This window comes from Littorina saxatilis, linkage group LG3 (assembly GCF_037325665.1).
Source record: "Littorina saxatilis isolate snail1 linkage group LG3, US_GU_Lsax_2.0, whole genome shotgun sequence".
Taxonomy (NCBI): domain Eukaryota; kingdom Metazoa; phylum Mollusca; class Gastropoda; order Littorinimorpha; family Littorinidae; genus Littorina; species Littorina saxatilis.
In genome coordinates this window covers 48,829,541-48,856,294 of record NC_090247.1, presented here as the reverse complement: position 1 = coordinate 48,856,294, position 26,754 = coordinate 48,829,541, and the positions used below count along the sequence as shown (strand labels likewise).

At 40.7% G+C, this 26,754-nt stretch overlaps 1 protein-coding gene across 1 annotated transcript in view; it reads right to left on the bottom strand.

Annotated features, from left to right (window-relative positions):
* Positions 1–3,448: 3,448 nt before the first annotated feature.
* LOC138962571 (MORC family CW-type zinc finger protein 3-like) overlaps positions 3,449–26,754 on the bottom strand; it is a 28,971-nt gene continuing 5,665 nt past the window's right edge. The window contains exons 4-18 of the mRNA XM_070334438.1: positions 25,554–25,798; positions 24,257–24,410; positions 23,711–23,852; positions 20,938–21,066; positions 18,780–18,905; positions 18,163–18,260; positions 17,597–17,689; positions 17,077–17,205; positions 16,592–16,675; positions 15,419–15,443; positions 14,634–14,717; positions 12,921–13,112; positions 12,407–12,462; positions 7,271–7,422; positions 3,449–5,954 (exon numbers count right to left, since the gene is read on the bottom strand). Coding sequence (XP_070190539.1) covers positions 5,146–5,954; positions 7,271–7,422; positions 12,407–12,462; positions 12,921–13,112; positions 14,634–14,717; positions 15,419–15,443; positions 16,592–16,675; positions 17,077–17,205; positions 17,597–17,689; positions 18,163–18,260; positions 18,780–18,905; positions 20,938–21,066; positions 23,711–23,852; positions 24,257–24,410; positions 25,554–25,798 — 2,518 coding nt within the window. The 3' untranslated portion in view covers positions 3,449–5,145. The remainder of the gene's footprint in view (positions 5,955–7,270; positions 7,423–12,406; positions 12,463–12,920; positions 13,113–14,633; positions 14,718–15,418; positions 15,444–16,591; positions 16,676–17,076; positions 17,206–17,596; positions 17,690–18,162; positions 18,261–18,779; positions 18,906–20,937; positions 21,067–23,710; positions 23,853–24,256; positions 24,411–25,553; positions 25,799–26,754) is intronic.

Here is a 26,754-nt window from a genome sequence, read left to right as displayed (position 1 = left end):
AACAACTGACAAATGACTGTATTTGTGAACTGAGCTGTGTTGCTGTTTTTTTCTAGCTGTTCGAGTATTTTCTGCATATTTAAAACTTTTGTATGAGCAATTTGAAAGCAGTTGTCATTGAAGTGGATTACATGCATCTTGTTTTTCTGTAGTGCATGGTATTATGTAGACAATGTGAGGTTATTCTGCACTATTTCTTTGTTTTGTTGAAATTGCCTCAGTATTTTGTTTGTTGTGAAAAAATAATGTTAAAACTTGACATAGTTTTGCTCTGCTGTGATATGTAAATGACATTCATTAAATTTGTATGAAAATCCCAAATTTTGTTTGTAGCGTAAAAGCAAGAGTTTTTGTGACGGAATGTATTCCAATCCTCGTTCTTTCTCTGGTTTGTCTGTTAACTTTCTGTTCCTTTCTTTTCTTTTCAACTAATACAGACATGAGTGTGTGCTTCTGCTTGTGTATGCTCTCTCTCTCTCTCTCTCTCTCTCTCTCTCTCTCTAAAAAAAAGCTGTCATTAAGTCGGATTCAGATTCTTTATTGAATCAGACATAAACATGAATTTGCAACTATTTAACATAGGAATAGTATGAACATGAACTGAAAAAAACTAAACTCAAAGGTAGCACAGAATATTGAGAACCACTTTACTTAACACAATGTACCATCATGCAGAACCACAAAAATTCCATTTAATGCTGTATGCAGCAGTCATGCATAATTCAAGACACGCATCTATGATGCACAGTGAAACATATTTTGCTCACAGTTAATCACACATTAGAAACCACCACAGGTTGTCATCTAATACAGACCTCAGTGTTAAAATCAAGAATGTTTGCCCCATCCCCAGATTTGTTTGAATTGTTAATACATCTACAGTAAACCCCTTTTTAAAATCCCTGTTTAATACTCCTCCCACTCCTATTTAAGATCACACTTTTTCTCACTCACAGTATTTGTCTTTCTTTCTGACCTGGTCTTTAATTTTGGGAGGATTTTAAAGGGAAGTTCCACTGTATTTCACTGCACAGATGTGGTTTTTCTTGCTGCATGGTCATGCACATTACAACAGCAAGGGGGCGGGGATGTAGCTCAGTCGGTAGCGCGCTGGATTTGTATCCAGTTGGCCGCTGTCAGCGTGAGTTCGTCCCCACGTTCGTTCGGCAAGAGATTTATTTCTCAGAGTCAACTTTGTGTGCAGACTCTCCTTGGTGTCCGAACACCCCCGTGTGTACACGCAAGCACAAGACCAAGTGCGCACGAAAAAGATCCTGTAATCCATGTCAGAGTTCGGTGGGTTATAGAAACACGAAAATACCCAGCATGCTTCCTCCGAAAGCGGCGTATGGATGCCTAAATGGCGGGGTAAAAACGGTCATACACGTAAAAGCCGTGGGAGTTTCACCCCATGAACGAACAAACAAACAAACAAACAACAGCAAGGGCCCAAAAGGGGTTTGGGGGGAGCACAAAGATATTTCTGTATTTGATGTGTGTAAATTGCATTGACTAAAAACTCACTCAATCACACACACACACACACACACCTTATGCTGCTAAAACAAAAAGCAAAGACTAAAATCAAGGATGAATGTAAAAAAAAGAGAAAAAAGTATTTAAAATCATATGTACCGTACAAACAACAAAAGGAGTAAGTAACCTAGGTATGCAGGCTCCTCCTAGATTAAAACAAAAACAAAACATCGGTCATCTGTCCATCTTAGACAAACCAGCAGAACCAATCAAATGTTAGTGTTTTGTGTTAAAACATAGGAGAAACAAAACAGTGGCAGAGCTGTTATACTATCCCTTCAATGTGTGTGTGTGTGTGTGTGTGGATGTGTGAGGATGTGTAGGTGTCTTGTGTTTCCAAATCCAATGTGTGTGTGTGTTGTACATGAACAAACGTATCCTACATATGGTTTCGAAAGAATGTTGTTTTACATTGCCATATGGCAGAATCTTTTCAGAACACGCACACACACACACAGTGTTATGCAATATAAAAGCATGTACAGCTGTAGATAAAAAATCACATTAAGCGCAGATGTAAATACTCCCGACTTCTTTGCCGGCCTTCACAGCTGCTTATCATTTTAGATATTTTTCAAGCACACTTCATTCTCTTATGCATAACCTTATGTCAGCATTATCGTATTATTACTACTAGATTCCATAAACTTTTTTTTATTATTATAATATAAAATTATAATAAAAAGAAGAGTTAAAATCAACAGCAATTCATGGGCGGGGATGTAGCTCAGTCGGTAGCGCGCTGGATTTGTGTCCAGTTGGCCGCTGTCAGCGTGAGTTCGTCCCCACGTTCGGCGAGAGATTTATTTCTCAGAGTCAACTTTGTGTGCAGACTCTCCTCGGTGTCTGAACACCCCCGTGTGTACACGCAAGCACAAGACCAAGTGCGCACGAAAAAGATCCTGTAATCCATGTCAGAGTTCGATGGGTTATAGAAACACGAAAATACCCAGCATGCTTCCTCCAAAAACGACGTATGGCTGCCTAAACGGCGGGGTAAAAAAGGGTCATACACGTAAAATTCCACTCGTGCAAAAAACACGAGTGTACGTGGGAGTTTCAGCCCACGAACGCAGAAGAAGAAGAAAAGCAATTCATTTACCTCGGGAGCAGTATCTATCAGACCATTCATCATAAAGTTCCTGCACAGGCCTGTCGTATAAACATGCCAGTAATAATTATGGATTTCAGTAAGCCTCATCAAGTATGTCGGCTGTATACACCAAACTATGATCAAACACATAGTACTTGTCTGAATCAATGGTGTCCAGACATGAACACAAACGTTATTCATTTTCTGCATGCAAAATAATTGCAAAGTTAGAACATTGTTCGGCAAACACCAATATCCCTGAAGTTAAAATCATGAACATGTTGAAGTACAGGATTTGTGAGCACACATTTCCGTTTTCACTCTTGTACACACACACACACACACACACACACACACACACACACACACACACACACAGCATGACAGACAATGAACTCTGATATGTGCATTGCTTACTCACTTGCTCTCTCTGTCCCTTTCTCTGAATTGTGCAGTGGTAATGGTATGCAGACTTTCAAAAGAAATAATGATCTACATGTCAAGCTGGAGAACAGAAAGCAAATGTGATATTCTTGGAGAACTTATTTCATTACAGTAGTCTGGAAGCCCTCTTGTTCCAATGTTCCTGGTAATGCTATGTTGCTGTTTGTTCTTTCCTTAGTTTTGAACTGCAAACATGTATGTTTAAAGTCAGCAACATGACATTAACCATGTATAAATGAAATCTTCATTTTAGAAATGCCCCATTTGAAGACCTTGTTTGTTAAGATGGTCTACAGGGTCTTAAAAGGGGTATTTGACAGTACAGTGGAACCCCCGTTATAAAACGACCCCCCCCCCCCCTCCCCCGGAGTAAAGACTCCCTCCCTTGTAAGGCCCTGTTTTTTCAAATTTTCTGTTCATAACCTCTGTAAATTATTATGCTACTTTTCATTTCCACAAATCTGATTAGTTTACTACAAGCATATCCATGAAGTGTTTGTGTTTTTTTCAACATAAATTGTAGAAAAGTGTACAAAAAGACAATAAAACCACACACATTTTTTGAAAGTCCTCGAACTTGCATCCGTCACCAGTACACACACACACACACACACACACACACACACACACACACACACACACACACACACACACACAGTGACACACACAGTGACACACACACACACACACACACACACACAATGCTTCCGACATGAATGTTCTTTGCATGCAAACACACCTCAGACAATATGCTTCCCAAGCATAGGCACATGGGCATGCACTTAGTTACACCACCCAAAAGCACAACCACGTTTTGATCCCAAGCAACACACACTGCTGCCTTTGTAACTTCTGCAGAATCATTTACAGCAACATTGCACATTTTTCATAAAAATGTTGCATATATATGTCATTTAGTCTTAAAGTTTTTGTTAGTTAAATACAAACATGCAAACATCTAACTCGAGATAACAATAAAAATGTACTCAATAGATGCAAATTCATTGTTTTACTGTGCTGTATCTGGTGAGAACATTTTATGGTTATCTTGTTTATTTATGTACAAGTGAGAACAAACACCCACATTATACAGATAATGCAAATGAAGCATTTCTTCACCTGAGTTATGCAGAATGCAGCAGTCACACAGATAACTACAGCCCAGACTATTCAAAAGACATTCCTATTAGGCAATGTGGGAGCCACAGTGTTCAAAACAGCACAGTGCCTTTTTACTCTTAGCCCTGTGTATTGCTTTGCATGTGTGCTGCCTTTGCTGGAAGTTTCAAAGGTTTAATATCATATTGTACTGATAAGCAGTCACCTTGGCAAGCAGCTCTTTCTTCTTTCATTGCAAATGCCCCTTGCTTCATCCTTACAGCATCGTCGCGATATAACCTTCGTGGTTGAAAATGACGTTAAACACCAAATAAAGAAAGAAAGAATCCTTACAGCACCAACATCACAATTGATCAACAGCATATCTCAGCCATGATGTCACTTAATTTCTTAAAGGAAAGAGTTTCTCTTTAGCTTTCATTCAAAAAAAGCAAGTCAATTGGTCCACTTGTTCAAATGATACAGAACTAAGGTTCTGGTGGGCAGGTAGTAGTACCGATGTCTACTAGAAATCTGGAGGTAGAACCGGTGGGACTCTAAGGGTCAAGTGTTCCTTTGGGTAATATTTACAGACCATGAGATGAAAGGCAAGTCCTATGTCAAAAAGTGCCCCACATGACAGGTTTTGCTGTAATGTCTTTTGAGTTATCCACATCTGTGTTTGACCTTGTCACAAATGAGCAAAGGCTGGCCTTCCGTACAAAATGAGCAAACTACACAGACTCGGTGTGAGAAAAAAAATATATCACCCAGTAAACAGGAACTTCAGAACTCGCAAAGCAAAGTCTTCACTTGAGACGTCGGCTTTCTAAAGTGACATGCTCTCTGGAACTTTTGCCACACAACCAAAGATAGTGGCAACAAACAGACGCAGCTTTCAGCAACTCAATGCTACCTTTGGCACAAGTGCGTGGAGGACAGCAGAAGGGAAGAAATGAAATCTCCAGCATGCATCAAGAGGAGGAGGAGGAGGAGGATTCTTTGGTCTGCTCGGCCAGGTTACAGTTGACCCGAATCATCTCCGTGACGATGTGCTCAATGTCCTCCTCGTCCCCCAGGTTGACGTCGGGGACGATGAAGGACAGCAGTTTGTGCACGTTATGTTGCAGGTTCTGGAAGCGCTGAGTCAGCAGCTTGTACTTGTGGCGCACCTGACCCAGCTTGCTGTCCTCCTCCACCTTCACCTTCACCTTGGGGTCAAGGTCCTTCCCGTCGTTGTCGGAGCTCTCTGTCTCTTTGTCTGCCTGAGCCTCCTCATCGCCATCACCTTCTTGCTCACCGTTCAGTAAAGGCTGCTGCTTCTCTGCGTCAGCCTGCAGCTGTCGGTTCAGTTCGTTGACGTCAGGCTTCACATCCGCAGCTTCCGGAGCTGTCACTGTGGTGTTGACCTCGTTCTCACTTCCGTCTCCTTCCTCCAAGGTCAGGTCGATCATGCTGACCTCTGACACCGCTTTTTTTGACCGTCGACTTGTCTGCGGTTTTGGAGTGGACGTGGCCTCAGGGTGACTCAATGTGTCTGTGGAAGGAGTGACCACAACAGACGATGTGGTGGTTGACGCAGCAGCAGGAGTAGATGGTGTGGCTGCAGAAAAGGATGATGTGGAAGCAGCAGTAGAGGTAGCAGAAGGAGTGGATGATTTCGAGGTGGCAGCAGAAGTCTTAGGTTTACTGGCTGGGGAAGACTGATCGGCAACAGAGTCTGAGGCCTGTGCAGGTGACGATGGTTCCATATATTCGTAATGCCCTTCCTCAGCGGTGTCCGCTGAAACATGTAACAAGACTGCATGAAAGGAAACTTAAATCAGTTAATCTTAACTACACACAATGATGTTCTTGGAAAAATTGACAGAAAAAAAGATTAAACAAAACCCTGAACTACTAGATGAATCACCAAGCTGCTACGACTGATAATGCGAGTGTTTGTTGATAATGCAATGATAAATATTTTGTGTATATACCTGTGTAAATAAGCATATGTCAGAGACACATGCATGCACCCATATACTCTCAAACAAACGTACATACACAGTAGATAGAGAACAAAAGTTGTAAACAAGTATGAAACTAAGCAAGAACAGATCCCTAATTCTCTGTACACTTTTTGATGCAACTTTCTAAGCCAGCCAATACGCACACATGCACACAAGCACACATTCACAACTAAAAAATAAGACTTACATCTTTTCTAACAACAGTTTGTTTTTAAAACTATATAAAACTTTTCTTAACTATAGTAAGGCGCTCAGAACTGTAGTAGGATTTTCACCGTGTATATAAACATCCTATTATTATCATCAAATAAACAGGTTCCTTGTTGGACATATCCCAAACTTGTTTGACACCTCCCCCAAAAATGGCGTATGGCTGCCTGAATGGCGGGGTAAAAACGGTCCAACACGAAAAAACCTACCGTATTTTCCGGGTTACAAGGCGCTACAGCCCATAAGGCGCACCCCCTTCTTTTAAAAAAAAAATTGTAATCCAGTCACCCATTGGGCGCAGGGGGCCGATAGGGCGCACCAAAATTGAAAAAGTATACCGGTAACAAACGGTCGAAGAATGAAAATAAGCCGCACATCAAAGGAAGAATACAGAGTGGAAATATGTGTGCTCTGTGTGTGCGGCGAGATCAAAGGCAGGTCCATTGTGATAGCTGGGTTGCCTTGTTTATAGACACTGACCTTCTTCCCAGGGGTCAATGACCCAGTTTTAGCTATGAGAGGTGGTTCCCCTGTCATATCTGAGAGAGGAAACACTTCCTGCACCGGGGTCAGTGACCGAGTTTAACCTATGGGGCGGTCTCTTTGATGTCTTGAGAGGAAACTTGGCCAGGGTAGTACCTAGTAGCTGAAACATGCATAATCACAAGTTGTTTGACTGGTACTGAGGCGGTCTCTTTGATTTTTTTCGTATGTCATACACGGATTAGGCGCTTCTTATACAAGGCGCAGGGGTCAAACTCGAGGAAAAAAGTCGCGCCTTATGACCCAGAAAATACGGTACTCATGCAAAAACATGAGTGAACGTGGGAATCTCAGCCCATGAACGAAGAAGAAGAAGAGTTTGACACCGTCTTACTTTCTATTGTGGGCTCTTCTGCCGGTTCATCGTCATCATCATCGGTGTCGGCTCTCTCGATGGTCATCATGTCTCCCTGCTCCGTGGTGATGTTCATGATCTTCTTGACGCTGGTGCTAGACATCCGCCGCCTCTTCTTTCCCCTCTTGCCACTGGCAACAAACATGATGCTGATTATCCCCTGATACAGTGGTACCTTTGTGAGACACAGACAGCACTTGCTCTCCCTTGGCCAAAATAGTGTGACTCCCCTCTCGCCAGTGGTTACACAATGCTAAATACATGTATCCTTACATCACTGAAAATAACCAGTGATAACCTGTTTCAAAAACTGACAAACCTTGCTCTCCTTTCCTTGCCATAAAATGTTTGACTTCTCTCTTGCCAGTGATTACAAACACAATGCTGATTATCCTCAGACAATTAAACACTGATTCCATATTCCAACAAGAAGAGCAAACGCTCGATCGAGTCACTTTCGCAGTTCTGAATATTATATGAGGCATCAGATGGACAGGAAGAAATTGCTATTCACAACACAATGAGTCACGTTCACATAAAATTTGAGCCCGGTCACTTTTATAGTTTCCGAGAAAAGCCCAACGTTAAGTTGTGTGTTGCCGAACAGAAAAGGCTAGTTATCTCCCTTGTTTTTCTGATAACGTTCGTAAAAGGCTACAGATGTAAATACTTTGATGTAAAGAATAATCCTACAAAGTTTCAATCACATCCGATGAACTTTGTCAAAGATATAAAATGTCTAATTTTTCCTTTGACGCTGACCTGTGACCTTGAAAAAGGTCAAAGGTCAACGAAACCATCGTTAAAGTGTAGAGGTCATTGGAGGTCACGACTAAACAAAATATGAGCCCGATCGCTTTGATAGTTTCCGAGAAAAGTCCAACGTTAAGGTGGTGTCTACGGACGGCCGGCCGGACGGCCGGACAGACTAACACTGACCGATTACATAGAGTCACTTTTTCTCAAGTGACTCAAAAAGTGACAAATCTTGCTATCCTTTTCTTGCCATAAAAAGTTTGACTTCTCTCTTGCCAATGATTACAAACACAATGCTGATTATCCTCAGATCACAGACAATTTCACTGATTCCTTTTCCAAAAACTGATCAATCTTGCTCCCTTTTTGCTACACATGCTGACTCCCCTCCTGCAACGCCTTTTTCATGTGGGTGACACTGCCAACACTTTCTTTTGCTACAACTTCATGAACAGCTTGCAACAACACTGCTGCTTCACGGTCTGTACTTTCACACCCTCTCCCTCTTCCCGTCCTTTCCTGTACTCCCCCCCCCCCCTTCACATTCACCCACTTACCCTTCAATTGTTATATCTGCACCATATAGCCATTTTCATTCGAATCAATTTTACCCTCAACATTTACTGCACTTAGTCCCCTTTTATGTCAATGTTTTTGTTTTGTTTTACAGTCAGGATTCATGTTCAATAGGTGTTCCAATACCTGCACCTTCACACACCCTAACCCTTTCTTCCCAAACAAATATACCCTCAGCATTTACTACACAGAGTTCCCTTATCAACATGTGAGCAAAAATCAATTTATTTTGTACTCGTGATCAATAGGTACAGAATAACTTAGTGCATCCCTGGGTTTTAAAATGTATTCAAGTATCTTACAAAGAACAATGCTGCATACATATAATCATATTAATGGAGCACAACAAGGGGAGAGGTGGGACGAAGAATTTCTACTGGATGTTTGCACTTTTTCTTGCAATATTTGTATGTATTATCAAGCAAAAACACATAAAAAGACTCATTTGTGCAAATGTTTTGCCTGAGGATCTTTTTATGGGTAAAAACGCTAGATTTTTGACAAAAAAACATAAAACAGCCTATTGAGGCTATTCTGCTCGAGCGTGATATTTTAGACAGTTCTCAAACTAACAACCTCATATTTTTGTTATGAACTAACAAGTAGTATTTCTCAGTAGTTACAGAGCATTTTTATGAGTATCAGCCTTAGTTGCCAGTAAAAAAAATAAAATTGGGCGATATTATATTTTTGCATGAAAATGCTATGTCAGGCTTTCATTCCAATTCATAAAAATAAAAAATAAGTTTTTTTTGAAAAAGAGCTTCTGTAACTACGGGGCGAATTCATTTACAATGATTGTGGAAAATAAATTAGTAGTCTACCACAAGTAGATGGGAAGTGAAGACCATCGCCATGTGGTTACCGTCCTTGAAAATCACATTCTGAAAAAATTGCATTTGAAAGTTTGTGAAGTGATTTGCTGCGCACAGTGAAGACAGATTGACAAACCAAGAGTTTGTGTGCATTCAGGTACTTTTCACTGACATTTTCCAATACTCCAAGTACTCTTCACAATCCCCTATTAATCCAAAGTTGCACATATGGACATCAGACTGATGCTACACTCAATGAAACATCAAGTACAGTGATTACTGTAAAGGATTGATTCTTTTTAGCTCATTAGAAACACGCGAGTGCCGAGACTACTATAATCACGTCACGCGGGTCCGAGATTACCGAGACTATCTACGTCAGAAAGATGTACGTCATTTCTTTCAGCCACAATTCTTTCTTGTATTGCAGACTTCGAGGGAAAAGAAAATGTCGTGTCTGATTAAATTAATTCAACTTGTAGTTCTTAGCGACGAATTGTTTATGCAACCGAGTTGTTTGTGCATCGCTAAGCAACTACTTAGAAACAGAAACGCCGGAAGTAGAAGAACAGGCCGTTGAAATCAACAGACCAGGCAAGTCGGAGAGCTCCAGATTCTCGCAATTAACTAGACGTTACTAACGCTGCAGAAGAAGGAAGCCGTTATCCCAGAGGGAGAACCCGTTTCGCCGTCTTGAAGGGTAACTAGTTTGTTAGTTAGTCGTGGATTTCGATCGAGAACGAACCAGATGATATCATATTCATTTGTCGCAGAGAATGCGTGTAGATGTGTTCTTTCTTCACTTAGTTTTGTCGTAGAATTAGTAGAATGAATATTGATAAAATTGTCATTTAGGGAATGTCTGATATTTAACAGCTTCTACGTTTGATCGCAGGTTCGTACACGGGAAGACGAACAAGCAAGACATCACCGACAGAGCTACGTTTTAGAAGCGTCATTTACGTCATCGTCGTCATGGAGTTCATCGTCATCATGGTTCCTGTAAACATGGTTCATCACCAATAGTCGAGAGTCGTCTCTGCAGACTGTGATCATCCACTGTAAATGGATCCATCGTTGTCATTATAAGGAAGTACATGTTTATATTTGTTTCATCACCTCCAAGTAACTAAAAAAACTTTCATCGTCGTCATTTGGGATTGTATGACAATGAGCCATGTTTCCGGAGAATAATATTGATGTCAAAATCAATGAACAATAACCATATAGTGTTATGAAGTGAAGAACTGAATCTAAGATATATTATTAATGCATGACCTGAGTCAACCTTGCGTAAGGTCGAGGAGCCATTAAAAGAAATTATAATTCATGCTGTTGATTTCTGTCCTAAATTGCCTTGGACAATATCAGCCGATAGCTGAATCGTAATTGAAGTCAAATATGGGATTTTAGTATTAGGAAAGAAAAATCCGCATAACAATTATGATCAGCTGGAAATAAGGCGTTTGCAATTTTACTTGCAACTCTCGATGTTCTCAGTTTTATCGCAGGAGCAGACAGATATGGTTTCTGCTAATTCTTGTTTCCATCACACAAAAAGTGGCCGAGTTTTGATCGGAAATTGCTTCGAAGTAAGCATTATTTTTTCCAAAACTCATGCAGCTTTAGGTAGGACTTCAGTCGGGCTTCTGCCAAAATAAACTCTAGACATAATGCTTCCCTGACAATTTCAAGGATTCAATGATCTAGAGGGAGAAAAAATATCAACTTCTTATTGGTGAAATAGAGTCGGGATGAAATCCAACAGATTTTAGCCCAAAATTTGATTCACTCGAAAATGCACCCAGTTGTTGCGTTCCTTGAATGAGAAAAGTTGGATTTTGCAACGAAGCAAATATCTAAGTCAAAATATCATTGTTTCACCAAGAATGAGATACATGAGTGGAAGATGGGTCCTAAGTTCGATTAGCAGTACTTTAGGGTGTAACTGGGACAGTCAAGGTGGAGTTTATGTGAGATAACCAAGGCCTGACGTCCTACCTGTTATTCAGGCATCGCGGACTCAACATTCACACCGACCGCTAGCTTATTTTTCTTCGCTGCTCGATCTGCCGCAAGTTGTAACTTCCTCTGCCTCTTGCATGATGGATACCCGCCGAATTTATCTTTTAGAGGCCGAGTTGAGATAAACATCGCTGTTTGAGACGTCGAACCGATTTGAAATAATGTCCGCGTGTTTATGCGGATGTGGTGCGCAGAACGACTTCCCGGCTGAAAGTTATTGGTAATGACCAATCAGCGAATAGATTTTCAAAGGTAAAGGTCACTTTCCAAATATGGAACATTTTGCAAGTGAAAGTAGCCTTTCGCCAGCTCTGTGTTGTGGCCGTTGAGGGGTACAAACAGACTTTATTTTCATGACTGTGACATCGTCAAAAAACGGGAATTCCCGCTGAGTACGGTGCATGCAATAAATTTGACAAACTCATCGACATGTTGCTGCTGCTCTGCCATGAAAAAATCGATTTTTGTTATAAGTTTGCAGTTTTTATCAATCAATCAATCAATCAATATGAGGCTTATATCGCGCGTATTCCGTGGGTACAGTTCTAAGCGCAGGGATTTATTTTTTTATTTTTTTATTTTTATTTTATGCAATTTATATCGCGCACATATTCAAGGCGCAGGGATTTATTTATGCCGTGTGAGATGGAATTTTTTTACACAATACATCACGCATTCACATCGGCCAGCAGATCGCAGCCATTTCGGCGCATATCCTACTTTTCACGGCCTATTTTAGCATTCAATTACTTTGCAAATCATCAGTTTATTGAAAAAAAGAGGATGAAATTGACAAAATACACATCATGCAGTTATTCTAGGGTGTTCAAAGTACCTAAATATGCTAAAAACCCAAATCACATCATGTGACCATTTTGGATTAAAATTCCGTGCCACCTCTGCCCTTAAAACAAAATACATTTTTTTAGAGTACATCCTTTACCTGGTAGAAGATACAGGGCTTTCAACACCCAAAGCAGTTGCCACTTCAAGCAGTTCCTGCACACATCAAAACTGAGTTATTCACTACCTCCACAATGATGGAATGAGCAGTGAAAAAACAACTGGAAAAAAGGGAAGGGAGATAATCCAACACTAGTAACAAACCGGCAGAAAACAACTTCCAATCCAAAACAAGATTGCAGTTTCAGATATACATTCTAGCTCTACACTGAATAGAAAAAAAGCAAAGCAAGTAGCTTCAAAATTTGGTGTGTATGTGTGTGTGCGTGTGCGCATATACGTGCATGTGTATCTGTGTGTTACTTCATCCATGACCACTGTCTGATCAACAAATTACCTCCCTTTAGGATTGGTTTGGAATAAACAACTGTTCAACTGTAAAAATCAGGCAAACAGTACATTCATCAATACCTACTAAAACCTCATTCCAAGGGCAACCATATTTCATCTTCAGGGGAGAGAGAATCAAGCATCAAACAAACTCTGTAACTCACAGAAGCAACAGTGGTACCATTCTGAAGAGTCTGAGCTGCTGCCACCAGTGAATGCTGCTGTGCTGCACTCTGCCTCTTCTGGTACTGGATCTTGACGATCAGACGCTTGTGGTCCTCCTCTCGTTTCTTGGCCTCCTGTAAGGCACGCTGCAAGGCAGCAAGTTCGCGACGACTTTGTTGTGAGCTGGTGACCTGCAGGTAACATAGAAACAACAGTTTTTCAACTGTACAAGACTCCAACAAAAATACATTTGCAGTGTAAAATTATCAACAAACACATCCTCCGGCCAACTGTACAAGACTCTAAACAACAAATTAGCAGTAAATAATTATCTACTAAAACATCCTCCAGGACTGCAGTGACCTTCGACAGCTGAAGGAGGTTGATCTGACCAAGCCCCGAAATCCTTGAGGACAAACTACATGGGCTTGTGGAGGAATCACAGCAGATGAGTGACTTCATCTTGAGAGCTGATCTCAAAGTGTGAAAGGCAAATTAGAAGAAGAAGAAACCATCAACTGTATGAGATTATCATACAGTGATTGCAATAGCCGTTTTAACAATTGGTAGGAATCTTGGCTCAAATAGGAAATCGCCATTATGTCAGGCAAGCCAGTCAAACAAAACCTAACACATAGTAAGCGCATTATATTTTTAGGAACTGACCTCTCAAACAAAATATCAACCAACAGGTATGCCGCTTGCTGATTTCATTTTGAACATTATCAGATTTTCACCAGTAAAATATTGCAAATCACCCATTAGTGTGATCCCTGTTTTATAAATGAATACTGGGTGCTAGTTATCACTACAGGAACAACAAGAAGGGCAAAGCCCATACGACTCACATGCTTGACCTTGACCAAATAACTAAACCTAGCAATGACATCATACACTAAGAACTGCTTTACACATTTTTCCTACCAAAATACATGTGACCTTGACCCAAGGTCAAGGTCATCCAAGGTCATGCAACACAAAGCTGTTAATTCAAGACATAGGAAGTACAATGGTGCTTATTGACTCTTTCTACCATGAGATATGGTCACTTTTAGTGGTTCACTACCTTATTTTGGTCACATTTCATAAGGGTCAAAGTGACCTTGACCATGATCATATGTGACCAAATGTGTCTCATGATGAAAGCATAACATATGCCCCACATAATTTTTAAGTTTGAAACAGTTATCTTCCATAGTTCAGGGTCAAGGTCACTTCAAAATATGTATACAATCCAACTTTGAAGAGCTCCTGTGACCTTGACCTTGAAGCAAGGTAAACCAAACTGGTATCAAAAGATGGGGCTTACTTTGCCCTATATATCATATATAGGTGAGGTATTCAATCTCAAAAACTTCAGAGAAAATGGGAAAAATGTGAAAAATAGCTGTTTTTTAGACAACATTTATGGCCCCTGCGACCTTGACCTTGAAGCAAGGTCAAGATGCTATGTATGTTTTTTGGGGCCTTGTACACCATCTTGCCAAATTTGGTACTGATAGACTGAATAGTGTCCAAGAAATATCCAACGTTAAAGTTTTCCGGACGGACGTCCGGACGGACGGGGGGGACGGACGGACGGACGACTCGGGTGAGTACATAGACTCACTTTTGCTTCGCATGTGAGTCAAAAAGGACTTTTGTCTTTCTGTGTGAAAGTTGCTGCAAACAAAATTGCTTACAAAATTGATAATTGCAAATGTTTCTTATACTTCGCTCATCTCTTGTTGTCGCTGTGCTTCCAGCAAGGCAGCTTCTCTTGCTTTCAACTCCGCTTCTTTCGCAGCGATGTCAGCCTGCAAGTAACAAAAAAATAATTATGCAGACTGAATCTTCAAATGAAACTGTTCAACCCTAAAATGCAAGCACATCAAAATGCTTGTAAAATACAACTTCTGCTCTTCGTTTTTAAGTGTCCAAGTGTATGTACTTCCTTATCCTACATCCTTTCAGTCAACTGAGTTTAAAGTGGTAAGATATTTCTCTTTGGCCAAATCTTGTACAGCATTATGACAGTAGCTCATGCTTCACCAAACCCAGCGAGTTCCGTTAGTTTTTAATTGTAGCATACTTTTATGTTAAAAAAGGTTTTCACCTCCGGGACCCAACAAACTGCCTGTGTATCATTCTCTCCATCTGATTGAAATGCTAGACAAAAAAAACAAAAAACAAAAAACAATAAACAAAAACCTTAACAGATTGGAAAATCTTTTCTTTCTGCGCTTGCTCTGTTGGTGTTGATGCAAGTGGTCACTTTCATTTCTTTTTTTCTTTTTTTTTAAATTCAAATTGTTTTTGTATTTGTCAAATTGTCAGTCAGCTTGCTGTATTCAGGAGAGAACAGGTCACACAGCTAATATTCAACAACAACTGCGTTTTTAGTTTTTCTTTTCTATATATTCTACTTGTGTTTACACCCCTTTGTATGGGGCTTCGGCCTTAATTGAATAAATCATCCATCCATCTATTCTGCAAGTTATCAGTTAGAGCAACTTACCTGTCGTTTTCGCTTCTTTTCCTCCCTGAAAAACAAGGCAATCAATATGTGAGACTACATGAAATTCTTGCACATGCAAGCATGGACTAGGGAGCTGACATACACTTGACAATGTGCGGCTTGAGAGATGCAAGAAGAAACAAGTCGCGTAAGGCGAAATTACTACATTTAGTCAAGCTGTGGAACTCACAGAATGAAACTGAACGTAGTCCGCCGCTAGTGCAAAAGGCAGTGAAAGTGACGAGCCTGTTTGGCGCGGTAGCGGTTGCGCTGTGCTTCATAGCACGCTTTACTGTACCTCTCTTCGTTTTAACCTTCTGAGCGTGTTTTTAATCCAAACATATCATATCTATATGTTTTTGGAATCAGGAACCGACAAGGAATAAGATGAAAGTGTTTTTAAATTGATTTCGAAAATTTAATTTTGATCATAATTTTTATATTTTTAATTTTCAGAGCTTGTTTTTAATCCAAATATAACATATTTATATGTTTTTTGAATCAGGAAATGATGAAGAATAAGATGAACGTAAATTTGGATCGTTATATACATTTTTTGTTATTTTTACAATTTTATTTTCAGATTTTTAATGACCAAAGTCATTAATTAATTTTTAAGCCACCAAGCTGAAATGCAATACCGAAGTCCGGCCTTCGTCGAAGATTGCTTGGCCAAAATTTCAATCAATTTGATTGAAAAATGAGGGTGTGACAGTGCCACCTCAACTTTTACAAAAAGCCGGATATGACGTCATCAAAGACATTTATCGAAAAAAAGAAAAAAACGTCCGGGGATATCATTCCCAGGAACTCTCATGTCAAATTTCATGAAGATCGGTCCAGTAGTTTAGTCTGAATCGCTCTACACACACACACGCACAGACAGACAGCCACACACAAACACACACATACACCACGACCCGCGTCTCGATTCCCCCTCTATGTTAAAACATTTAGTCAAAACTTGACTAAATGTAAAAAGATTCAAGCAAAGTCCCAATCAACAATTAAAGAGTCAACTGTTTTCAAGGTTTTGTCACCTTGTGTGTGTCTGCCCATCTTTTGTGTGTGTGTGTGTGTGAGTGTGTGTGTGTGTGCGTGCATGCGTGCGTGCGTGCGTGCGTGCGTGCGTGCATGCATGCATGTGTGTGTGTGTGTGTCTTTGCCACTGACTGTTTTTTCTTGAAGGTTTTGGCGTAGGTTGGTCGTTGAACAGCCTCATCCTCGTCCTCTGGTTCTTCAACTATATCACAGCGACTGCAAAACAAGACCCATATTTTATTTCTCTATGGTTTAACACTGGTTGCTTTTATTACTTAGAGTGCCACAGCATCTATTCTAAGATTAGAATGAAAACAAATCTTTATGAAATTAAATGACAAATGGGATGGCAATTGCTGTACAGGACTTCTGCTGCAAAAGGCTGTTATGTCAAACATACAGTCTAATAAACTGCCATTTCAATATGCACTTTTGCGGTCTTCACACAAAGAATGTGCTGCAGCAGCATGTAAAATCACTTGCACAAACACACACACAAGACCAGAACCAGACATAATTTACAATAAATCTTTCTCAATCTCAGTAACTGACTTGTGAACAAGTCAGGATTCCATACAAACAATATGACCAGATATAAATCCTTCTCAGCAACTCACTTGTGCGTGGGGTCAGGATTCATGTGGCAGAACCACTGGTCTGGCAGCCCGGTGTCACGACTGGAGTCGGGCAAGCGACGCCATTTCAAACAACGCTCACACTGAACCCACAGCCAGTCGGCAATTTGACTGAAACAGTTCCGTAAAAGCTAAACAAAGATCTGAACTTCAAGCTGGCACAACAATTCCTACAGATCATCACAAGCATTAAGAAAGGTGCAAGGCTTTACAAAACAGACACATTCTATCACATTTCAGCAATGTGTGTACAAGAACATGTATACATTTACCAGCATAAATGTACAATAAGTAAAAGAAAAAACTTATCAGTTTTGTGGTGATATGAACTTGGTCTGCTATGTCAGCTGATATATCATTCGTATTTTCAACACACACAAAAACTTCACTATCAAACAAAATGTTCCATTTACACTGTGTATAGGCCCGTTAAGCAAAATGATCAGCCTGACCAAAAACTCTTCAAAAAGAGCAAAAGGTGGTTTTGTACACAATGACCAACCTGGGAGAAAGAGCATCAACAGGCCCGGTCTGTCCGTTCTTCTTTTCGTTCCAGTAATCATTCAGCTTCAGGCCGATAGCCGACATGATGGCACTGCACACAGGTAGACAGGCAAACATACAGTGGATGCTTAATTAAACAAAAATGAACTGAACCGCATTAAAGCATAATTTTTAAAAAAACTCAAGCCTCTGCATGTGAGGCAATTTGACCCCAAAGTCATTTGTTTCTGTGAAGTTAAATCTGTTTTTCACGTCTTGAGGTATGTTTTGTTTTCAATATCTCTTAAGTTGTACCCATTCATTCCACTGGCCTTCCTCATACCCAATTTGTCTATAGCACACAGAAATACAGGCGCATCCACATTTACACTTAAATAATAAATAAATACAAAGAAATAGTCATGAACAGTTAGCAACCAACATGTATATTTATATATGAACACATACACATATGAATACAAACACTAATGCATGCACATTCATGCACAAACTCAATCTCACACGCATGCGCACACACACAGGCACACAAACATATATACTCAAAGAAGCTATGGTCAGACTTACTTGTACTTTTCATCTTTCTCAAAATCCTGCTTGTTGTGAACAGGTTTGAGAAAATCCACCTGCACGACGCCTACAACACCTGTTCCTAGATCGTTGGGCTGCAAGAAGACACGAGTTTACTGTTAATTTGTTCTATTTTTAAGAATGTCTTCTTGAAGTGATTGTCCTATTTCCCAACCCAACTAAATATTGCCTACATAAATATATAATGCTTCACAACTGCTTATTTAAAGTCAGCATTTCATCAGCATATCACTCCTTGAGTGCTGAACAGATCAAAAACACTGCATTATATTTGTCAAAAGAAGAAGAAAAGAAGAGGATTGAATAAGATTTGAATGATATGGATAGTGCAGCTTTTTTCCTAACTACAGCACAGATAATTGTTTCAAACACCAGCCTTAACAAAACGGCCATTCAATGTTTGTTGACAGTTTTTTCGCGACCTGTTTTAGCATCTCTCCAGAATTAGCCCCCTGGAAGTGACTTCAAAAACCAAAAGAAGAGTGAACATTATGAGTTTCATTTAGTGTGAAGATGAACATCCAACGGGGCTTAATAAAGAGACTGGCGTCTTTTCTTCCTGCATATGAAAACACAAGGCTGGTAAGATCTACCTGTTTTTGATAGCCCAGTTTTTCATAGGCCTTGATGAGTCGATTCCGATGATAAAACATCACACCGTAATCTTCCCTGAGTGGACTTTTTGTGGAAAAACCAAATGTTATCCGCAATGGTTTGGTCTACAGAGGAAACAGAAAACAAAATAACCTTTTTAGGTACACCATACTGTTGTTCATAAATATTTTTGCATACCGTATTTGACGGATTACAAGACGCACCGTTTTATAAGCCGCACCCCCGACTTTTAAAAAAAAAATTGGGACGAGCCACGTATAGGCCGCTTCACTATATTAGCCGCCGTCAAAAAAAATATAATCAGATCGTGTTAATCAATCAAAACAACCAGGCAAACGAAAGTACGGTATTTGGCGAAATCGGCTCCGAGAATAAACAAGTGAAACAAAGAAGAAAAGTGAAAAAGTTTGAAGAAAAATATCCCACACACAATTTGTAACCAACACACACATGTCGTCCCGCTCGGAATAAGCTTTTTTGGGATGATTTACGACTTTTGCGCACATTTCGAGCAGACGAAAACACAACATGGCGGCTCTCGCTCCTCCAACTATCGCGAGACACAAAAAAACGAAATCTCGCACGCGCGAGATCCTGATACATCCGGTGTTTCTCTGTACGCTATCTTGTCACGACGACTTGTTGACAAACGAAGATTCGCGAAAGAAAGAGAAAAGCGCCGAGTCTTGAGTAGAGAGCTAATAAAGTACCGGAAATCGCTAATCGAGCGAAATGAAAATCCGCGGCGACTTCCATTAGGTGAACGCTATTCAAGTTTAGGTAACGTTTTAGCCGCATCTTTTTATAAGCCGCAATGCGATTTTGTTTGAAAAAAAGTTGCGGCTTGTAGTCCGTCAAGTACGGTACATCAAGAAGACAGAAAATAATATTCTCAGTACATATAATGCCATAAAAAAACAAGTCGCGTAAGGCGAAAATACAACATTTAGTCAAGTAGCTGTCGAACTCACAGAATGAAACTGAACGCAATGCAACGCAGCAAGACCGTATACTCGTAGCATCGTCAGTCCACCGCTCACGGCATAGGCAGTGAAATTGACAAGAAGAGCGGGGTAGTAGTTGCGCTGGGAAGGATAGCAGGCTTTTCTGTACCTCTCTTCGTTTTAACTTTCTGAGCGTGTTTTTAATCCAAACATATCATATCTATATGTTTTTGGAATCAGGAACCGACAAGGAATAAGATGAAAGTGTTTTTAAATTGATTTGGAAAATTTAATTTTGATAATAATTTTTATATATTTAATTTTCAGAGCTTGTTTTTAATCCGAATATAACATATTTATATGTTTTTGGAATCAGCAAATGATGGAGAATAAGATAAACGTAAATTTGGATCGTTTTATAAAAAACATATTTTTTTTACAATTTTCAGATTTTTAATGACCAAAGTCATTAATCAATTTTTAAGCCACCACGCTGAAATGCAATACCAAAGTCCGGGCTTCGTCGAACATTACCCGACCAAAATTTCAACCAATTTGGTTGAAAAATGAGGGCGTGACAGTGCCGCCTCAACTTTCACGAAAAGCCCGATATGACGTCATCAAAGACATTTATCAAAAAAATGGAAAAAACGTTCGGGGATTTTATACCCAGGAACTCTCATGTCAAATTTCATAAAGATCGGTCCAGTAGTTTAGTCTGAATCGCTCTACACACACACACACACAGACAGACACACACACACACGCACATACACCACGACCCTCGTCTCGATTCCCCCCTCTACGTTAAAATATTTAGTCAAAACTTGACTAAATGTAAAAACCACAAGATTACTACATACATATAACAAGAAATCTCCACACAAACAGAAAGACATTGACACAGAAGCACAAACACAAAGCCATGACACCAACATAGACAGACCAACAACCCTCCCCCCCCCCCCCCCCTACACACACTCACACAGAATAAAACAAATTTAGTTTTTTCTTTGAAGAAAATGTTTCCTCAGACTTATTCTTCATAAAGTTAGCAAAGCCTGTAAAGTTATGTCCATTTTAAAAGCTTTCTTTTGCATTTTTTCCAAGACAATGCTTTCTCAGATTTTGTTTACTCTTCATATACAGTGACTACTATATAAATAAATGTATGCTACAAATAGGCACTTACCAGCCAGGTGGGTTTGTAGACATCAATCTCAGTGCTGGATAGAGATTTGGAGATGAGCTGTGTTTTCACCTTCTCACCGCGGATGTAAATTTTCATGCGGGGTCGCAGAAATAACAAGCCACAGTACACCTGAAAACACATTTACCAAGAATAATAATAATAGTACTTTAGTAGTACATTAACTTCATATCACACTTCCCTTTCTTCAAAAGACCTTCTACCTTTTACTGTGATACAACTTAAATGTGAATGGTTTTTAAACAGTAGGCCGAGAACAAAACAAAGAATAAGATGGATGTTGAACCGGTCTTGCATGACCCCCTTGGGTTCTCAAGACAAGAAACAACAATACCTCCCTCAATATTTTCATTTAGCCTAATTTCAATCAAGCATTGTCCGATGAAAACTAGCAATGACAAAAAGCGGAAAGGAGACAACAAGACTGAAGACGCGGTGCTACACTACTAGACGGCACCTACCCTGAGGGAACGCATGTACTCCGGGGCTACACTGCTAGACGGCATCTACCCTGAGGGAACGCATGTTAGACGGCACCGACCCTGAGGGAACGCATGTACTCCGAGGCTACACTGCTAGACGGCACCTACCCTGAGGGAACGCATGTTAGACGGCACCGACCCTGAGGGAACGCATGTACTCCGAGGCTACACTGCTAGACGGCACCTACCCTGAGGGAACGCATGTTAGACGGCACCGACCCTGAGGGAACGCGTGTACTCCGAGGCTACACTGCTAGACGGCTCCTACCCTGAGGGAACGCATGTACTCCGAGGCTACACTGCTAGACGGCTCCTACCCTGAGGGAACGCATGTACTCCGAGGCTACACAGCTAGACAGCCCCTACCCTGAGGAAACGCATGTACTCCGAGGCTACACTGCTAGACAATAACAATAACAATAACAATAACAGCACTTTATTGTCCATTAAAATATTACATAAAAATGGAAATTTTTCTTCGGCACACCCTGCCTGCCTGTAAACGATTATAACAACAATTGTATAGGACGACACACATAAAACATAAAACATAAAAGGGATACAATCAAATATGATATTGCACTATGTGAATTTACCCTCTCATATCACAGAAATTGGGTTTCACAGCAGAGTAATCACATTACAAATATTTCACACACACCTTCACATGTACACATTGTTTGTTTTTTCCCAGCCGACCAGACTCTACGTGATGCGAGAAGAATTTAAAATGGTGACTGCAGAAGGCAGGAATGACTTTTTAAACTGGTTTTTGCGTGCCAAAGGGACCTTATAACGTTTACCTGAAGGGAGAATTTCGAAACAGGGGTTGAGAGGATGGATCGGATCACGGACAATTTTGAGAGCTTTCCGCTTAATGGCAGCTTCGTAGAGACTGGTCAGCTGTCGTTGGGGTTGCCCAAGAAGCTTGCTAGCCGTCGCAACAATGCGGTGGAGTTTAGCTTTGTTTTTAACATTTGTGGTACCATACCATGTCACAATGTTAAAAGTCAGTATGCTTTCAATCAAACTGCGATACACAAGTTCCATAACACTTTGATTGACATTAAAATATTTAAGCTTCCTGAGAAGAAAAAGTCGCTGCTGAGCTTTCTTATAAACAGCATGAACATGATCACTAAAAGTCAGCTTATTGTCAATTGAAACCCCAAGATATTTGAAGGTTTCCACAAGTTCAACTTCCTTGTCGCTTATTTTCACTTTTTGGGGACCACAATTATCACTCTTTCCTCCAAAAATCATTTCTTTTGTTTTGCCTACATTCAACTGCAAGAAACTGGACTTGGACCATTCATTCAGAAGATCAACTTGGGTAAAATACTTTGACAAAGTTTCGTCGTCCTTCAGACGCCCAACGAGGGCCATGTCGTCTGCATATTTAATGAGGGCTAGAACTGGATCATTTAAAAGCATGTTGTTTGTGAAAATGGAAAAAAAGACACAACCTTGTGGGGCCCCGGTGTTTAAAACAACTTCGTCTGAAAGCACAGAATGACCAAACAAACGGTTGCTGAGGCTGACACGTTGTGACCGATCGCATAGGAACTCCCTGATCCAGAAAATCAAATTATTGTTCACATCTAACTGGACTAACCTCTGGATAAGTATATGGGGCTGAATCGTATTAAAGGCTGATGAAAAATCCATAAAAAGACGGTACCTACCCTAAGGGAACGCATGTACTCCGAGGCTACACTGCTAGACGGCACCAACCCTGAGGGAACGCATGTACTCCAAGGCTACACTGCTAGACGGCACCAACCCTGAGGGAACGCATGTACTCCGAGGCTACACTGCTAGACGGCACCAACCCTGAGGAAACGCATGTACTCCGAGGCTACACTGCTAGACGGCACCTACCCTGAGGGAACGCATGTACTCCGAGGCTACACTGCTAGACGGCACTTACCCTGAGGGAACGCATACACTCCGAGGCTACACTGCTAGACGGCACCAACCCTGAGGGAACGCATGTACTCCGAGGCTACACTGCTAGACGGCACCTACCCTGAGGGAACGCATACACTCCGAGGCTACACTGCTAGACGGCACCAACCCTGAGGGAACGCATGTACTCCGAGGCTACACTGCTAGACGGCACCAACCCTGAGGAAACGCATGTACTCCGAGGCTACACTGCTAGAAGGCACCTACCCTGAGGGAATGCATGTACTCCGAGGCTACACTGCTAGACGGCACCTAGCCTGAGGGAACGCATGTACTCCGAGGCTACACTGCTAGACAGCACCTACCCTGAGGGAACGCATGTACTCCGAGGTCTCCACCTGGCTGGTGCGATGGTAGACAGACGTCAGATCCACCTCGTGCGACTCAGGGTTCCTGATGTCCGTGTTGTCGCTCTCAAAGTCCAGCTCCAGCTTCCCACCCTGATGCCTGAGGTTTTTAGAGGTTCAAATGAGAAAAATCTACTCAATAGGCGCTTCAATGTGGGAACACGTGAACTCTTCTTTTGCCATACACAAGGCGATACTGGTCAATAGGGCATAAGTAGACATGGCTAATGCAAGTAATCATGGCGAACATAAAATTGAACATAAATATGCTTTAGCCAATAAATTCAATGAAGACACCTGAATACAAGGGGTCAAAGTGGAGGACAAAAGTTGCGCCTTATGGTTCCGAGAGTATGACAGTTACTATGGACAAATCATAGCAGCAGGCAGGTCTGCCCACACCTACATGATTCAATCGTCTTTGAAATTTAAACATGACTAACCTAAACACTAATCCATCTACATTAAGATTCATTCTTATTGTAACAGACAAAGACACATTACCTCCTGAGGTTGTAGAGTACAATCTTTGTGCCAGTAGCTGACTTGTTCTTGAGGAGAGACCTCAGTTCATTTTTCAGATCTTGCTCTGTGCGGAAGGGAGACTGCTTCAGTATTGCCTCTAGGTTGTTGCGTGATTCCTGTGACTTGAATCGTTCTAGTGATTGCGTTAAGGTGAAATGCTCTGACCAGGTTGCTTAATCTTGTGATACTTGTGCACTGTCACCCCCCCCCCCCCCCCCCCATTCTGGTTGTAAGTTTCACGAAAATCTAAGGAAATCATGTCTGACAGAGAAAGGAGTCTTAATGAAGGTGAACTCACAGACATAAACAAACAACCTAAAAAAGCCAGGTTTTAAAGGTGGTCGTCTACATTTTTGCTTTTTTTCAATAATCTTATGGTTAGATTTTGATAAAAAGTTATGTCAGATGATGAAAGAACCATGGGGAAAAAGGTTATAGAAAAAAAAATATAAGTAAAAAAAGTTTTTATTTTTCTGACACTTACAATATTTAGTTTTCCGTTTGCTTAGAACATGTGCTTTGCCTAAAAATATCAATTAATCAAATTCATGTCACTATGCTGACAGCGACGCCCACACAATCACAGCAACAGTTTGACACTGGGTATTGGAGCGCTGTCCACGATTTTTTTTAAACGAACGAAATGCACGGAATTCGAGAGGAGTTTTGCCCTCGGCATTTCCCAAATAAGGATATCCTACTAATACTATGCTGAAATACTACAATGAATTTTCAAACGGCTACCCTTGCTTCGTCCTTCTTGATCGAAGGGGGGTGTAGTTTTGATATTTGTAGGGAATAGACTCAGCATTTTAATGGTCAAATGTCTATCTATGTATAAAAATGTAGACACGGACCTTTAACTCATTGTCTCCCAAGTACGGACCCACTCATATGGCTCTATCTGACCAGGTACGGATAAATCCGCTCAAACTGTTAGCTTCAGTCGCCTCTTGTAACGTCGATCTAACGCCTACATTCCAGCGTGTCGATACACAGTTACTACACAGTTACTACAATTCCGAGTGACCTGCTGCAGCACAACTGGTCTCGGCTAAAAAAAAAACTTGGTCAACATAGGTGGGGTAGAAAGTGTTAAGGAAGGTTGGGATGTGGAGGGGGTCTTATATGAGGATGAACTTAAAAGGGGGATTCCACTCTGGATATTTCTGTCAAAGAGTGATCTGGCATCAAACTTAATAGAAACTGGATACAAACTTCAACTTTTGTAGAACTCCACAGAGCTAGCAAACTTAATAATTATCAACTGACTGACTGATTTCCAAAAGGATATAGTGAGGTAGTCTGTATTCAATCATGGGAACAAAGACGCAGTCGGCGCCGATGGCCTCCAGGTATGTCTGTGACAGAAAACCAACGCTGGCGCTCTTCTTGCTGGCAGTAAGAACCACAGCGTCTTTGCCGAGCCGCATGGATCCTGACTTGAAGCCATTCCCATAGTGGCCGATAGGCAGGTGGTTGATGTTGTTTTCAAATTCATCTTTTTCACAATACCCAAAACTGAAACAGATCAACATTAAAAATCTTCATTGCTAAAAAAATAATGAAGACTTTGATATCCTAAAGATCATTTGATTCATGTCTAGAACGATACTTTCTTATTTTAGTTATGCATTCATTCAAGAACTTCATAGGTAAATACTATTAATTACACATTAACATGCTTCCATTTGAATCTTCGAGGTCGTCATCGTGGATTGACGCCCGACCAAAGCTAATTGAAGCCCGACGGATCGCGGAGCGAAGCTACGGAGGGCTTCAATTAGGCTTTGGGAGGGCGTCAATCCACGATGAAGACCTCAAAGATTCAAATGGAAGCATGTTAATGTTATTGTAATTCAATCTGACGACGATCTCTTTCCTGCTTTCATGCGGTTGTAAACAGACAGAATTGGTTCTGTTCTGTTCACACACTACTTTCAGTCCACCTACCTGCAAGGGTCAAGTCCCAAGAAATATGTCTCTGTACATGTACTCCTATCTTATCACTCTGCTCCTGGATTTCTTTCTTTCACATATATTTTCCCTTCTTTTTTGACGGGTTTCTGGACAGCAAACGCTAAAACAAATTCTTTTCATCACAAAAGCGATCTTTGGAATTGACTGACGTAGTCCGGAAGAATTCATGCATCAACTTCGACGTCATCACTTCGCATACCTTATGGTCTCGGTATTTTGTTGGCCTTCATATTTTCTACTTGTAAAATGACCCTCAAAGCTAACCGAGACCAGTTGAGATTGTAACAATGCGCCTCGCCAGCAGGGGTAGCCAATGGCTTTTTTGGCGAGTTGACATCGACAATTAATGACCGGTCATTTTTAATGAGTTGGGGCATTCTGACCAATCACAGGATCTGTTTCATTAAAACGCTAACTTGATTGAATTACAATAAATAAGAAACAACCTCATTTGCAGAAGTAAAGTATTAAGTAAGAAGTTGTTTTACACATGGAAA